The following is a 17,814-nucleotide window of genomic DNA, read 5'->3' as shown; positions in this document are numbered from 1 at the left end:
ACTCATTCATGGGATGTGGACGTCGCTGGCTGGGCCAGCATTTATTGCCCATCCCTAATTGCTCTTGAACCGAGTGGCTTGCCAGGCCAGCTTTTTTATTGTTGTTGGAGTCAACCACATTGCTGTGGATCTGGAGTCACATCTAGGGCAGACCAGGTAAAGGGCATTAGAGAACCAGATGGGTTTTTCTGGTAATTGTCGTCATCATCAGACTTTTGAATCCAGATTTTTATTGAATTCAGTTGCATTATCTGACGTGGTGGGATTCGACCCCAGTCCTGCATTCTAGTCCAGTGACGGTACATCACTACCCCCTCCCTCTCTCCACAGCCCCCCCCCCCCCCCCCCATGTTGTTGAACAAACTCTAGAATGCTTTTTCTTTCTGTATACAGGTGTCCGAGAGAGGTTTTATTTCTTCTGAAGAGTATGCTAAGCTCGTGGGCATTTCTGTACTCCTGGCCAAAGAAAGGTAAATAATTGTTTCAAAATTGCACATCTGAGCATTTTACCGAACATTATTACACATTTGCCTTTTTGTTTTGTTTTTTTCGCGCTCAGGCTGCTGCTAGCAGAGAAGGTTGGCCACCTATGTCGTGATGATTCCGTCGAAAGTCTGCGATTTTACCCAAATTTGTTTCTGACACAAGACTGAAAAGTCACCTGTGAAAATCTTGTTTGGTATTGCTATTGGAGGCTGAGCTGTGTGTGTGGATGTACCTCAGAATTACCGGACGACGTCAAAGTTCAGGACGTTGTGCATTAAGATTCAGACTTCAAGACAAGTACATTGAAAAGTACAGCCAGTGATAACTAAATGATGCTCTGGACTGTAGTCAGTATGTGTGTTCATGGCATAAGCAAGAGCTCTGCTCCTAGCTGTGCTTTTACTTTGAGTTGAATTGGATTTTTTTCTGTGGCGTTATGCAGCTGGTTTAATTCTGGATTCAATCCTGATGAAACCAAACTAATGAAGTCAAGTTAAAATCTTGCAGGTAAGACTTCCACAAGTTTGAATCCTTCGCTTCCTACATATTGTATGAAGATTCATTTCAGTTATATTGCTGTAATGATGGCGATTCTTATTTCAAGCTTCAACAGTGACCACTGTCGAGGTTTTAAAAAAATTTGATTTATCAAAATTAATCTCTGGCAGTATTTTTCAGCATTTTTATATTCTCAACCATCATCAAAACACTATTTTGCTTTGCTGTTTTGCATTCTTTCAGATTAGTATTTGTGTTTTCCCCTTATTTAATTCTGACTTGCTCAGTTTACAGTTTTTCCTGTCTGTTCTTGGTTTGTTACATTGCCTTCTTTTTTAATGCATTTCCCTTTTTGTTGCATGTTCTTTAGCCATTGCTTTCATTTTTATTGCATTTTAGAACAAGTATATAGAGAAGGCCAGGAAGTAATCAGAAAACAATCCTTCGAGGTGGCAAAATCAATTGGAATGCTATGGGAGGAATGTGTGGGAGATTTGGAATCAAAGGAAGGGAAGGACATAGACAAAAGCAGAAAAGGAATTATATACTTCAATCAAGCCAAAGCACTGGGGATTGGGACGGGACAAAAGAAGGAAGGGGAACAGATACAGATATTGTGTGAAAGAGAGGTTTAGATCCAGCAAGGAATCTGTTGAAAATCCTGTATCGATATAACGTTTGTTCAATTTTTTTTTTTTTTAAATCTGATTCAGTTGCTGTTCTGCAGTGTCTGGGTTAAGCTTTCAAACTGACAGGTGGTGGATTTTGGAGGATGGAATAGACACCGGAACCATCTCTAAGTGACGGACACTTATGTAACTCTAATTTGTGAAGAGTTTAGTTGCTGATTTGCAATTATTAGCTTTACTTGATTAGGAACTTTTGAATTTGGCATTGTTCCTCCTATATACAGGGCAAAGTTCAGAAAGAGACAGGCCAGCGAGTTATTTAATCTGTGAATGTCAGACATGTGGATGAGGTGAATTAAGTTTGGGGTTCAGTCGAATCAGTCAGTGAATTGCATCAAATGGATAATGTATTTAGAGCAGGAGGATTACTCTATCCACAATACAGTAAGGCAGACATGTTTAATTTTCAGCCCAGTGGTCATTTGTGACACCTCATCCCCACCAATTGGTTCTCAAAGCTCAGGAAATTCAGTTCCTTTTCTTATTGACTAGCTGTGGATCTGAAAGATTGAAAAGAGTTGTTTTCAGCATTCATTTGTGTATCAGAATACCAGGATTTGTCCATGTTGGCAACTTTGATAAGATTGATCAACCCTTCTTGCAAGAGGCAATTTAATGAGTTTGCTGTCGGCAGGGAGTCTCGCCTGCTTGCACGGCCACTGTGGAAACTTAGGGGTACACTGTCCATGATTTTCCAACCAAATGGTCAGTGGGCATTGCCAGCTGGAAATCCTGTCACATGCTTCTATCAGGCGACATTCCCATACAGCAGTGTGAACCCATACATTTTTAATCTGTTGTGTAAAATATGTTCTCTTACACTCCCACTGATGGATTGTATTTATTGTGCAAAAATAAAAGGTATGTGCAACAGCCGCAAATCGGTTTGGATGCATTAGATTCAGTGATAAACATTTATTCAAGGTACATGCTGCTACGGGGAAAATGTCTAAAATTGACAACATGTGTTTAAAACAGTTTGACAACTTTTCTTGGGTGGAGTGGGTGGGTGGGAGAGGGAGACATTTTAGATCCATACAAAAAGGCATTGTGTTTGCCTCAATTTCCATTTGCATTTCTTTACAACTCCTGACTGGGAGATTCTCGACTGAAACATTACAGATCAGAGCTTAGTCCACCAGAAAATTAAGTCAATGATCAAATAAAAACCTCCACAATTACCACTACAAAACCCTACAGTTCTGTAGAAAGGTCATATGGACTCGGAACTTCGGCTGGAATTCTCCCGCTGTTGGGATTCTCTGTTCCTGCTGGCCCTTTGGTGGTGGGTTTTGGTGTTTCTGATCTGCCGTAGCTGCTGGAAGGGAGGGGGTTTCCCGGCAGCGTGGGGTGGCTTCAATGGAAAATCCCATTGACAAGTGGCAGGTGTATGGAATCCCACTGCCAAGAAACACACAGCTGAGAGACTGGGGAATCCAGCCCGTTAACTCTGTTTCCCGCTCCACGGATGCTGCCAGACATGCTGAGTTTATCCAACATTTTCTGTTTTTATTACGCCCTGTCTATGCTCAGTTTAAAAAAAAAAAATACATTTTATTCCAAACACAATCGAGAACATACACATACAACAACCACATATAAATATGATTCAAACAGTTTGTCAATTTTCCCATTTTTGTCCCCTAGATCACCTCAACACCCCCTTCCCCCAAACCCCCCTACTCGCTGGCAACAAATAAACCCTCAAATAAGGACAGAGCTTCCATCTTACATAGAACCCCCCATCCAATCCCCTGACAGCGAACTTGATCCTCTTCCAATCCACTGACAGCGAACTTGATCCTCTTCCAATCCACTGACAGCGAACTTGATCTTCTCCAGTTTTAAAAATTCATAGAAATCCACTAGCTACGTCGAGACTCCCAGTGGCACTGCCGACCTCCAACTCAGTAAGATTCGCCACTGGACAGAGAAGCGAAGGCCTTGACATCGGCCCTCCCCTCCCCTCCAACAGCTACGGCAGATCAGAAACACCAATCACCAAAGGGCACGACATCCTCACCCCCCACTATTTCAGACAGTCTCAAAGCCCCCTCCCCACAAGCTCATCTTGAGTTAACTTATCTCACAGCATATGCTTTCGCAGCTGAGGGAACGAGGGCAGCTCCTTTCATTCAAAATCCAAGACTTGAAAATACTAGAATTCACTTCCCCTTGGCAACTCGAACTTCTCCTGCAATTCCTCTAGCTTCGCAAACCTCCCCTTTATGAGCATGTCCCTAACCCGCTCTAACCCTTCCCTATGCCAGTGCCTGAACATAGCATCCATCCCTCCTGGTATAAACCTGTGATTCCAGCAATTTGGGGTAAATACCGACATACGTCCTATATCAAAGTGTCACCTCATCGGAGTCCAGAATTTGAGAGATGACACAACAATGGGACTACTAGTATGCCTACTTGGAGAAAACTGGAATGGGGCCATCAAGCTCTTCCTCGCACAAGGCTTCCTCCTCCTGCACCCATTCTGACCCCCCCACCCCCCCCCCAAGCATCTCACCTTCTCCACGTTTGCTGCCCAATAATAGTACAACAGGTATGGAAGCGCCACCCATTTCACCTGCCACCCTCTTTGCAAAAAGGTCCTCTAAATCCTAGGTGTCTTGCCTGCCCAAACAAATTCCAAAATCCACCCTTCCTCCAGATAAATACCTTAGGAAGGAATATTGGAAGGGACTGAAAAATAAATAAAAACCGCCAGCAAATCTTTCACCTTCACAGCATGTACCCTCCCTGCCAGAGACCGTGGCAGGGCATGCCACCTCTTCAAATCGCCTTTAATCCCCTCTTCAAATCGCCTTTGACCAAAATCCCCTCTACCAAACTGTCCAGGTTCGATTTATGTATTGTGACCCAATCATGGGCCACTTGAATACCCAGAAAGCAAAACCTTATCCTGGCCACCTTGAATGGCTGGGCTCCCAGATTTGCTCTCCTTCCCATGGCATTCACTGGAAATATCTCCCTTTTTGCCATGTTCTGTTTATACCCAGAAAATGCACCAAACTGCCCTAGCAGGTTGTCTATGCTCAGTTAACCATCCACCTGAACAGAATTGATTAGGTACACCAAGTAAAGACTACAACCCGATGATCTCAAAGTCTAAGCATTTTCAGTGGGGGGAAAGTCCCATTCTTTTCTGAAAGTTTCCTGAAAGTATTCTGACAGCTAAGAGTCCTAAGATGAAGCATCTTTCTGGTTGTCATCCTCTAAACATATTCTACATTCTTGATATGGCACTGCATTCTAGATCAAGGTAAAACATTGCATTTTTCTAGTTTGGTATTTAACTATTTAACCGATACACCCTTTGTTAAATATAAAGAATTCTCCCTCCATCCTCCTCCATTTATCAGTGCTATCTCAAGTCCCTGAAGTTACTGCAATGCAATCACGATTTATGTATCACTATATAAAAAAGATGTACGAGAATGCTTCCAGAGCTATGGGAATTGGGTGTAATCTGGGTTCCTCAATGTCAGGATTGAAAGATGGTCAGTCTACTAAAATCAAATGCTTTTCTTCATGGTGCCATGTTACAACAGATGAATTTGATTTTTTTTTAGACTTGTATGTAGATCAGCATTTTTTTCATATTTACCACGGCTCACGGTTCGCACTCTTATGCTCCAGCTCCATCTCAGAGGCTTGAGTACACAATCTAGGCTGACATCCCAATGCAGTACTGTGGGTGAGCTGTGCCAACAGAGATGCCACGTTTTGGGTGAGATGTTCAAATATCACCCTCCCTCAGGTGGACATTAAAGATCCACCGGTATTATTTTGACAAAGAGCATGGGAGTTCCTGCCAGTCTTATGACAAATATTTATCTCATGATAGATTATCTGGTCGTTAGCTCATTGATTTTTGTGGAATCTTGCTGGGTGCATATTGGTGCCTGTGTTTCCTACATCAGTTCAAAAAGTGCTCAGCTGACGAGGCAGATTGGGATGTCCTGAGGCTCTGAAAGGCATTATACAAGCGAACGTCTTTGTCATTATCACTGAAATTGAATTTTGAGAAGCTAATTTTAAAAAAAGACATATATTGCAAACTTCAATCAGTTTGCTTCCATTTCACAGCACGTTGCAATGGTATTTGGACTCTCAATCTCCAAATGGTGGAATGTGGTATTATGCCTGTGATTCCTATATAACCAAGTCCTTAATCACAACCATGTTTATGTTGAATAGGCCGGGAGGAGGTTTGCATTCTGCCCGGCGGGGGAATAAAGGCAGTCATTACCGAGCTGCTTGTAAGGACTGAAGAGACTGAGGTTCTGTGGAAGATTAATTCAATAAAGGAAGGTTTTTAATCATTTTATTAAAAAGTAAAAGTTCCCATATCGTTTCCATATTTAGGTGTAATTTGAAATCTGGAAAGCATAGAAAATCATTATTTTGATACAATACATATCTTTGTGATACAGGTTTTTATGGTTTTGTATTTTTAATAAATCGAATGTGCAATTCTGTTTTGCAAATTATATTCTCAGCAAGCTATTCTCAACAGGCCCTGAAATGTGTTGTGTCTGGAACGATCTGAAGCACAAGGAAGCATGTTAATAATTTTGCTACTTTTCTGTGGTGAGGACAGAAATAAGAAGGAATACTTTCTTCAGCAAACCAACAATTTATCCGAATCAACTGCCTGAAAGCATAAAGTATAACTCATCTCAAGAATTCTAATTGGTCGCTAAAATTGGAATCAGATTCTCAACCACAGTTTACAACTGGCAGGAGTAGGGAAAATGTTGAAACCCTTGAACCTCCTCATCAAGTGGCCACCAGGATTAGATTTTTATGAAGTACATTTTTGCACGTGCGACTTGACATCTGAGGGATGAAATTCCTGACTTTGCTAATTATAGCAGAACAGTGGTTATGTATGAAGTAATAATATCTCACTTCTAACCTGGGTATACGTTTTTACTGAATTATTGATGGCAGAAATATTGTTTTCCCTTATTCTCCTCCAACCCGTGTTTCTGTTCACTGATTAATATTAAGGGACAAATAACGATAATAAATAAAATGACAACTGTCACTGATGAAATAAATAAAACCTGCTTACTTTGAGTAAAACACTTCCCGGCAGTGCAACTTCCCCAAAGATTCATCATACATTTACCATTGACCGTGTTCGTCATGGTGATTGCACTGCTGCTATCATTTCTGGGACAAATCTCAGCTTTTTTTTTTAACAAACAATTTTATTGAGGTATTTTAAGCATATAGAAAAAATGACATTGGACAGTACAAAAAAAAAGTCAAGGCACAAATTAAACATAATGCAAACCCCGGCTCTGTTCACACAAGGACCTGCCTCAATATCCCCCTACTCTACCCTAGCCCCACCCCCACGCTGACGCTTACTCCTCTGCAAAGAAGTCAATAAATAGCTGCCACCTTCGGGCGAACCCTAATAGCGAACCTCTCAAGGAGAACTTGACTTCTATGTTCTCTAGGCCAAGAGATTTCGCCATGTCCGATAGCCATACCTCAGCCCTGGGGGGCTTTAGGTCCCTCCATGCTAACAGTATTCGTCGCCGGGCTACCAGGGAAGCAAAGGCCAGAACGTCGGCATCTCTCTTCCTGGACTCCCGGGTCCTCCAAAACCCCAAAGATTGCCACCTCAGGGCTCATTACCACCCCAGTTGTAAATACCCGGGACAAGACATCTGCGAATCCCTGCCAATACCCCCTGAGTTTAGGGCACGACCAGAACATGTGTACATGGTCAGCCGGCCCTCCGTCGCATCTAGCACACTTGTCCTCCAGCCCGAAGAATCTGCTCATCCGGGCCACCGTCATGTGGGCCCGGTGCACAACCTTAAACTGGATCAGGCTGAGCCTGGCGCATGTTACGGTCGTGTTTACTCTGCTCAGGGCTTCTTCCCACATACCATCCTCCCATCTCCCCCCCCCCCCCCCCCCCCCCCCCCCCCATCCCCGAGCTCCTCTTCCCACTTAAGCTTCAGGTCCTCTCTACCCTCTCCCACCTCTCCCCTAAAACTACCCTGTCCTGCCTCCCCTTCGGCAGGAGACGTGGGAAGGACGGCACCAGTCTGCGCACCTGCAAGTATCTAAAGTCGTTCCCTCTCACCAGCCCAACTTCTCCAGCGCCCTCATGCTCGGAAAGCTCCCTTCCAGGAACAGATCCCCCATCCTCACAATCCCCACCCTCCTCCACAGTCGATACCCCCTGTCCATGTTCCCCGGGGCAAATCGGTGGTTGCCGCAGATTGGGGTCCACACCGATGCTCTTACCTCCCCTACATGCCTCCTCCACTGACCCCAGAACGGAAGAGCCGCCACCACTATCGGGCTGGTGGAGTACTGTGCCGGCGGAAGTGGCAGAGGCACCGTGACCAGGGCTGCTAAGCTAGTGCCCCTGCACGAAGCAGCCTCCATCCGATCCCGCACCCACCATCCATTTCCTTATCATCGCTATGTTGGCCGCCCAGTAATAATTGCGGAAGTTTGGCAACGCCAGCCCCCCTTCTCTGTTCCTTTCAAGCATCACCCGATGGAACTTCCCTGCCCATACAAATCCCAGAATTTTATTCAGCAGAAAGACCGCGGGATAAAGGTGGGGAGACACTGAAAAATAAACAAGAACCGCGGGAGAATCGTCATCTTAAAGTCTGCATCCTCCCCGCCAATGACAGCGGGAGCTCATCCCACCTCCGGACCTCCTCCCTTACTCATTCCACCAGTCGGGACAGGTTGAGTTTATGCAACTTGCCCCAGTCCCGTGCCACCTGAATCCCCAAATAGCGGAAACTCTTCCCCCATTAGCCTGAACGGCAACCACTTCAGCCTACTCTCCTGCCCCCTCGCCTGAATTACAAACAACTCGCTCTTAGCCGTATTCAGTTTGTATCCAGAGAACCGGCCAAATTCCCTCAGGGTTGCCATAATACCGTCCATCCCCACCATTGGGCCCGATACATATAACAGCAGATCGTCTGCGTATAATGAGACTCTTATGTTCCACTCCCCCGCCCCTCCCGACCAGATCTTTCCAGCCCCTAGAAGCTCTCAGTGCAATTGCTAGCGGCTCTATCGCCACGCAAACAGCAGTGGGAAGAGAGGGCAGCCCTGTCTTGTCCCACGGTGCAGTCTAAAGTAGTCCGATGTCGTCCTGTTCGTCCTTCCACTTGCCTCCGGGGCGTGATATTATAGCCTAACCCAGTCGATGAACCCCGCCCCGAACCCGAACTGTCCTAGTACCTCCCACAGATAATCCCACTCGACACGGTCAAAAGCCTTTTCAGCATCCATGGCTACCACTATCTCTACCTCCCTACTCTCCGGGGGCATCATAATCACATTGAGCAGCCTTCTTAGGTTGGCCACCAGCTGTGTCCCCTTTACAAACCCAGTTTGGTCCTCCACAATTACATCCGGTACACAGTCCTCAATTCTGGTCGCCAAGATCTTGGCCAGTAACTTGGCATCTACGTTGATCAAAGAGATCGGCCTGTATGACCCACAAGCCTTTGGGTCCTTATCCCGTTTCAGAATAAGCGAGATGGTGGCCTGCAACATCGTCGGGGGTAAACTACAAATCTCAGCTTTAAGTGTGGAATAGAATCCAACCTCTGAGCAACCACGAGACGAGAGCAAAGGGCATATCTCCACCTTTAGAAGCGTCCACAAGCATAGAATCCCTACAGTGCAGAAGGATGCCATTCAGCCCATCAATTCTGCACCGACCCTCCGAATGAGCACTCTACCCAGGTCCGCTCTCCCATCCACCATGCCCTATCCTTTTTTTTAAATTTAAGAGTACCCAATTATTTATATTTTCTTCCCAATTAATGGGCAATTTAGCATGGCCAATCCACCTAACCTGCACACCTTTGGATGGGGATGAAACCCATGGAGACACAGGGAAAATGTGCAAACACCACACAGACAGTGATCCGGGGCTGGGATCAAACCTGAGTCCTCAACGCCATATGCAGCAGTGCTAACCAGTGTGCCACCCTTGGCAGTTAATGCAAATAATGTTTACAAGGCAACAAGGGTAAACATGCCTTTGTGATGGATTCCAGCATCGCTAATTTATAATTTGCTGATATTTGCATTCTCTGAGGAAGTCACATTCCAACATTTCATCAGATATCCCTCAAAAGACCAGTTTCACTGACGCTGGAATGCAGAACAATTTTGTATGTTCCCGAGCTCTATGGCTAACTGCTTCCCGTTTTTTAAAAAATCACTCCATTTCAAGACTGAAAGCGAATTAACAAGTCAAAGGTCTAAATCAAATTGACAGTCATGAGATGGCTAAGTTTGAGACATTGTAGCAACCATTTATTCTCTGTTTGCTGCGTCACAATTCTTTGGGTAGGTTTTTCAGAATCATTCGTGTCTGGCCTGGCTCACGATTCCACGTCATAGAATCCCTATAGTGCAGAAGGTGGACATTCAGCCCATCGAGTGCACCAACCCCCTGAAAGAGCGCCCTATCTAGGCCCATGTCCACACCTTATCCCTGTAACCAAGTAACTCTACCTAGCCTTTTGAACCCTAAGGGACAATTTATTATGGCCAAGTCACCTAACTTGCATATCTTTGGACTGTGGGAGGAAACCCACGCAGACACAGAGAGAATGTACAAACTCCACTTGAGTTATTTTGTTAATCATTTAGTGTACTATTTTTATTGAGCATTGTCAAATGCTTCATTTTAAGTTGGAGTCAATAATTATTCCTCAAACACTGTTCTGCCTAATAACAAGGCACTAGATTTTAAATATACCAAGTGATTTAACAATGGCTTTGGACTAGCAGCAAGAAACGTTTAATTTCAATCTCCTGTGAATATTTATTCCTCCTTCCCAGTCTCTCCCCATCTTATTCTTACTCTGCAAGTAGTAACTTATGCTGAAGTATGATTCATGGGCACCTTATTTTGTCAACTTGTATTATTTTCGATAAGCAAGACCAGACAGTAAATGTTGTCATACTATGTGACCGCAGCACAATCAGATCCTGTCCTCGGTCTAAATTCACCCATGGATTTTTCAAGCAGAAGTTACATGATAACATGTAAGAGGAGGAGCAATAATTCTATCCTAAGCAGATTGCACCTCGATCAGCCCGCCAGCTGATTCAAGGACTGAGCCTTGAATATTCATGTCTGCATAGGTTGGTACTATATAGAATACAAATACTCACTGAGCCATTGGGGAAGCTGTGTACATTTTCTAACTCTTGAGTTTAAGTCCTTGTTATTATGTCAAACTGCTGAACTAGCTGTGTGCCAGGGACTGCATAATTCTCAGGGGGAATGGAGGCTATCATTAAAACATCTACATTTCTTGCCAGCAAGGGGCTGGTTTAGCACACTGGGCTAAATCGCTGGTGTTTAAAGCAGGCCAGCAGCAAGGTTCGATTCCCGTACCAGCCTCCCCGAACAGGCGCCGGAATGTGGCGACTAGGGGCTTTTCACAGTAACTTCATTTGAAGCCTACTTGTGACAAGCGATTTTCATTTCATTTCATTTTATTTTCAGCAGTCCAAAGCACTGCCGTCCACCACTTTGTTCATTGGAAAAACAGTCTGTTTTACAAAACTGAGGTTAAGGAATAATTAAAAATAACTTGCTCTGAATTAAAGTAAACCAGTTAACAATTTTTCCGTGGAAATAATTCACTGCTTAGTATCCTGACTGGAAGGAGGAAAAGGTATCCAGTCCATAACTCAGGAATTATACTGTTGTGACTCACTGCTTTTTCTGGGAAGTTATTTGTGTCTTCCTCTGTGAGGACAGAGCTAAAGTAGTTGTTTAATTTTCTCTGCCATTTCCTTCTTCTCTATTATAAATTCTCCTGTTTCGGAACGTAAGGGACCTACATTTGTCTTCACTAATCTTTTTCTTTTTACATACTCATAGAAGCTTTTGCAGTCTGCTTTTATGTTACTTGCAAGTTTACTCTCAAACTCTATGTTTTCCCTCTTAACCATTTTCTTGATCCTCTTTTGCTGAATTTTAACGGCTCCCAATCCTCAGAATTGTTACTTTTTTGAGTAACTTTATATGGCTCCTCGTTAGATCCAATACTATCCTTAAACCATGGTTGGGCTGCTTTTGTGCCAGAAAGGAATGTATAACTGTTATAATGTATACATGTATTCCTTAAATATTACTCACTGCCTCTCCAATACCATGCCTTTAAATGAGTTCCCCAATCTGTCTCAGCCAATTCACACTCATACCTTGGTCGATACTGACTCCCTCCCAGAGCCACCCTTGTCTAGAAACTCGCCCTCCACCCCTGTGTCCTTGCAAACTGCAATCCCTTTTACAACCAGAAGACAGAAGATGGCGCCAGAGCGAGGCGACTGCGAGCTCTCTCCAACAGATCCACTTTTTACTTAACTTATACTCGTTCTAATATTTTCCCTATTATGTATTTTCTTTTCTTCCCATGTACTTAATGATCTGTTGAGCTGCTCACAGAAAAATACTTTTCACTGTAACTCGGTACATGCGACAATAAACAAATCCAATCCAACCACCATTTATTCTCCAAACTCCTTGTTCGTGTCGCCTCCTTCCAAATCCATGCCTATTTCTCTTGCAACTCGTTTCCCAATTCCATCTCGTTCCTGGTCACTGGTTCAATACCGATTGTTCCAACCTTCACAATGTTGTCCCGTCTCTGCTGCGCCTAAGCCCACGTGAAGCAAAAAAGAAGCCACCTCTGTAACCCCCAGCTTCAACTTTTTCAAAGTATTTTATTCCTGTCTCAGTGTTACAAAGCCAATGCTTCTCTAATCCATCTCCTCCCTTGCTTCCCTCACGCCCTTTCCTCTTTGAGTTGATCAGCCATGATAATAAAGGGCCGAATGGCCTCCTGTTTCTATTTTCTATGATATGGAGATGCTGGTGTTGGACTGGGATAGGCACAGTAAGAAGTCTTACAACATCAGGTTAAAGTCCAACAGGTTTATTTGGAATCACTAGCTTTCGGAACGTAACTCCTCCATCAGGTGAGTGAGTATTTTCTATGTCTCTCCGGTAACCTCCTCCAGTCCTACAACCTGCTCTGAGCTCCCACTATCCTCACGTTCTTCGCCCCACCATTGGTTGTTTCCAGCGCCCATACAACAGGAGTTCCTCGACTCCTCCAGAATTAGTTCGGAACTCCTTTCCAACATTTATCTGACCATGTCTATATTTTATTTTTACTTCGCTTCCAGTTTTGTTCTCCTGTTGTTACCTGTATCTGAGTGAGTTTTAGAAACAGTTTAAAATCTGGAGTGTGTTCTTGGTCGTTTTCTGTGCGAATGCTCCAATTGTGAATCCACTCAATGTCATTCACTCGGGAGCGGAAGGGCTCGCCAGGCACCGCCCACTATTATAGTCCCGCTTCAAACAAAATTTTTTTTTCCCCATGCCGAAGAACTGGAAAAACTAGCAATCAGCTCTGGTTCGATTGCAGAGAGGTAAGAGGGGCTGGGAGATCAGAACAGAACCGGACCGGGCGTTAGAGAGAGACAGAGAGTGAGAGAGAGACTAGAGCTGTCAGATACAGAGAGAGAGAGGCTGGAGCTGTCAGATACAGAGAGAGAGAGACTAGAGCTATCAGATACAGAGAGAGAGAGACTAGAGCTATCAGATACAGAGAGAGAGAGACTAGAGCTATCAGATACAGAGAGAGAGACTAGAGCTGTCAGACAGAGCGAGAGAGAGAGTCTAGAGCTGTCAGATACAGAGAGAGAGAGACTAGAGCTGTCAGACACAGAGAGAGAGACTAGAGCTGTCAGATACAGAGAGAGAGAGACTAGAGCTGTCAGACAGAGCGAGAGAGAGGCTAGAGTTGTCAGATACAGAGAGAGAGAGACTAGAGCTGTCAGATACAGAGAGAGAGAGACTAGAGCTGTCAGATACAGAGAGAGAGAGACTAGAGCTGTCAGACAGAGCGAGAGAGAGGCTAGAGTTGTCAGATACAGAGAGAGAGAGACTAGAGCTGTCAGATACAGAGAGAGAGAGACTAGAGCTGTCAGATACAGAGAGAGAGAGACTAGAGCTGTCAGAGAGAGAGAGACTAGAGCTGTCAGACACAGCGAGAGAGACTAGAGCTGTCAGATACAGAGAGTGAGAGACTAGAGCTGTCAGACAGAGAGACTAGAGCTGTCAGATACAGAGAGAGAGAGAGACTAGAGCTGTCAGAGAGAGAGAGAGAGACGAGAGCTGTCAGACACAGCGAGAGAGACTAGAGCTGTCAGATACAGAGAGAGAGAGAGAGACTAGAGCTATCAGATACACAGAGAGAGACTAGAGCTGTCAGACAGAGAGAGAGAGAGAGAGAGACTAAAGCTGTCAGATACAGAGAGAGAGACTAGAGCTGTCAGATACAGAGAGAGAGAGAGAGACTAGAGCTGTCAGATACAGAGAGAGAGAGAGAGAGACTAGAGCTATCAGATACAGAGAAAGATTAGAGCTGTCAGACACAGAGAGAGAGAGCGACTAGAGCTGTCAGATACAGACACCGAGAAAGAGAGACTAGAGCTGTCAGATACAGAGAGAGAGAGAGGCTAGAGCTGTCAGATACAGAGAGAGAGAGACTAGAGCTGTCAGATACAGAGAGAGAGAGACTAGAGCTGTCAGATACAGAGAGAGAGAGAGAGGCTAGAGCTGTCAGATACAGAGAGACTAGAGCTGTCAGATACAGACAGAGAGAGAGACTAGAGCTATCAGATACAGAGAAAGATTAGAGCTGTCAGACAGAGAGAGAGAGAGAGGCTAGAGCTGTCAGATACAGAGAGAGAGACTAGAGCTGTCAGATACAGAGAGAGAGACTAGAGCTGTCAGATACAGACACCGAGAAAGAGAGACTAGAGCTGTCAGATACAGAGAGAGAGAGACTAGAGCTGTCAGATACAGAGAGAGAGAGAGAGACTAGAGCTATCAGATACAGAGAAAGATTAGAGCTGTCAGACACAGAGAGAGAGAGCGACTAGAGCTGTCAGATACAGACACCGAGAAAGAGAGACTAGAGCTGTCAGATACAGAGAGACTAGAGCTGTCAGATACAGACAGAGAGAGAGACTAGAGCTGTCAGATACAGAGAGAGAGAGACTAGAGCTGTCAGGTACAGAGAGAGAGAGAGACTAGAGCTGTCAGGTACAGAGAGAGAGACTAGAGCTGTCAGATACAGAGAGAGAGACTAGAGCTGTCAGGTACAGAGAGAGAGACTAGAGCTGTCAGATACAGAGAGAGAGAGAGACTAGAGTGTCAGATACAGAGAGAGAGACTAGAGCTGTCAGATACAGAGAGAGAGAGAGAGACTAGAGCTGTCAGATACAGAGAGAGAGAGACTAGAGCTGTCAGATACAGAGAAAGATTAGAGCTGTCAGACACAGAGAGAGAGACTAGAGCTGTCAGACAGAGAGAGAGAGAGACTAGAGCTGCCAGAGAGAGAGAGACTAGAGCTGTCAGATACAGAGAGAGAGAGAGGCTAGAGCTGTCAGATACAGAGAGAGAGAGAGGCTAGAGCTGTCAGATACAGAGAGCGAGAGTAGAGCTGTCAGACAGAGAGAGAGAGAGACTAGAGCTATCAGATACAGAGAGAGAGACTAGAGCTGTCAGATACAGAGAGAGAGAGACTAGAGCTATCAGATACAGAGAGAGAGAGACTAGAGCTGTCAGATACAGAGAGAGAGAGAGGCTAGAGCTGTCAGATACAGAGAGAGAGAGACTAGAGCTGTCAGATACAGAGAAAGAGAGACTAGAGCTGTCAGATACAGAGAGAGAGACTAGAGCTGTCAGATACAGAGAGAGAGAGACTAGAGCTATCAGATACAGAGAGAGAGCGACTAGAGCTATCAGATACAGAGAGAGAGAGAGACTAGAGCTGTCAGACAGAGAGAGCGAAGCTAGAGCTGTCAGATACAGAGAGAGAGAGAGAGACTAGAGCTGTCAGATACAGAGAGAGAGACTAGAGTTGTCGGATACAGAGAGAGAGAGAGACTAGAGCTGTCAGACAGAGAGAGCGAGGCTAGAGCTGTCAGATACAGAGAGAGAGAGACCAGAGCTGTCAGATACAGAGAGAGAGAGACTAGAGCTGTCAGATACAGAGAGAGAGAGACCAGAGCTGTCAGATACAGAGAGAGAGAGACTAGAGCTGTCAGATACAGAGAGAGAGAGAGGCTAGAGCTGTCAGATACAGAGAGAGAGAGACCAGAGCTGTCAGATACAGAGAGAGAGAGACTAGAGCTGTCAGATACAGAGAGAGAGAGACTAGAGCTGTCAGATACAGAGAGAGAGAGACCAGAGCTGTCAGATACAGAGAGAGAGAGACCAGAGCTGTCAGATACAGAGAGAGAGAGAGGCTAGAGCTGTCAGATACAGAGAGAGAGAGACTAGAGCTGTCAGATACAGAGAGAGAGAGAGGCTAGAGCTGTCAGACACCGAGAGAGAGAGACTAGAGCTGTCAGACACAGAGAGAGAGAGAGGCTAGAGCTGTCAGACACCGAGAGAGAGAGACTAGAGCTATCAGATACAGAGAGAGAGACTAGAGCTGTCAGACACAGAGAGAGAGACTAGAGCTGTCAGACACCGAGAGAGAGAGACTAGAGCTGTCAGACACAGAGAGAGAGAGGCTAGAGCTATCAGATACAGAGAGAGAGAGACTAGAGCTGTCAGATACAGAGAGAGAGACTAGAGCTCTCAGATACAGAGAGAGAGAGAGACTAGAGCTATCAGATACTGAGAGAGAGAGAGACTAGAGCTATCGGATACAGAGAGAGAACGACTAAAGCTGTCAGATACAGAGAAAGATTAGAACTGTCAGATACAGAGAGAGAGAGAGGCTAGAGCTGTCAGACACAGCGAGAGAGAGACTCGAGCTGTCAGACACAGAGACTCGAGCTGTCAGATACAGACACTGAGAAAGAGAGACTAGAGCTGTCAGATACAGAGAGAGAGACTAGAGCTGTCAGACAGAGAGAGAGAGAGACTAGAGCTGTCAGATACAGAGAGAGAGACTAGAGCTGTCAGACAGAGAGAGAGAGAGACTAGAGCTGTCAGATACAGAGAGAGAGAGGCTAGAGCTATCAGATACAGAGAGAGAGACTAGAGCTGTCAGACAGAGAGAGAGACTAGAGCTGTCAGATACAGAGAGAGAGAGACTAGAGCTGTCAGATACAGAGAGAGAGAGACCAGAGCTGTCAGATACAGAGAGAGAGAGACCAGAGCTGTCAGATACAGAGAGAGAGAGAGGCTAGAGCTGTCAGATACAGAGAGAGAGAGACTAGAGCTGTCAGATACAGAGAGAGAGAGAGGCTAGAGCTGTCAGAGAGAGAGAGACTAGAGCTGTCAGACACAGCGAGAGAGACTAGAGCTGTCAGATACAGAGAGAGAGAGAGAGACTAGAGCTATCAGATACAGAGAGAGAGACTAGAGCTGTCAGACAGAGAGAGAGAGAGAGAGACTAGAGCTGTCAGATACAGAGAGAGAGAGTAGAGCTGTCAGACAGAGAGAGAGAGAGAGAGACTAGAGCTGTCAGATACAGAGAGAGAGAGACTAGAGCTGTCAGATACAGAGAGAGAGAGACTAGAGCTATCAGATACAGAGAAAGATTAGAACTGTCAGATACAGAGAGAGACTAGAGCTGTCAGATACAGAGAGTGAGAGACTAGAGCTGTCAGACACAGCGAGAGAGACTAGAGCTGTCAGATACAGAGAGAGAGAGAGAGACTAGAGCTGTCAGAGAGAGAGAGAGAGACTAGAGCTGTCAGACACAGCGAGAGAGACTAGAGCTGTCAGATACAGAGAGAGAGAGAGAGACTAGAGCTATCAGATACAGAGAGAGAGACTAGAGCTGTCAGACAGAGAGAGAGAGAGAGAGAGACTAAAGCTGTCAGATACAGAGAGAGAGACTAGAGCTGTCAGATACAGAGAGAGAGAGAGAGACTAGAGCTGTCAGATACAGAGAGAGAGAGAGAGACTAGAGCTATCAGATACAGAGAAAGATTAGAGCTGTCAGACACAGAGAGAGAGAGCAACTAGAGCTGTCAGATACAGACACCGAGAAAGAGAGACTAGAGCTGTCAGATACAGAGAGAGAGAGAGGCTAGAGCTGTCAGATACAGAGAG

The 17,814-nt window shown here is 45.1% G+C and overlaps 1 protein-coding gene across 1 annotated transcript in view; it reads left to right on the top strand.

Annotated features, from left to right (window-relative positions):
* The window catches only part of vps36 (vacuolar protein sorting 36 homolog), a 61,840-nt gene extending 59,286 nt beyond the window's left edge, over positions 1-2,554 (top strand). Inside the window, exons 13-14 of the mRNA XM_072477083.1 lie at positions 394-470; positions 560-2,554. Coding sequence (XP_072333184.1) covers positions 394-470; positions 560-653 — 171 coding nt within the window. The 3' untranslated portion in view covers positions 654-2,554. The remainder of the gene's footprint in view (positions 1-393; positions 471-559) is intronic.
* Positions 2,555-17,814: the final 15,260 nt, after the last annotated feature.

Source organism: Scyliorhinus torazame, chromosome 15 (genome assembly GCF_047496885.1).
Source record: "Scyliorhinus torazame isolate Kashiwa2021f chromosome 15, sScyTor2.1, whole genome shotgun sequence".
Lineage (NCBI taxonomy): Eukaryota > Metazoa > Chordata > Chondrichthyes > Carcharhiniformes > Scyliorhinidae > Scyliorhinus > Scyliorhinus torazame.
This window is presented reverse-complemented; position numbering and strand designations above follow the sequence as displayed.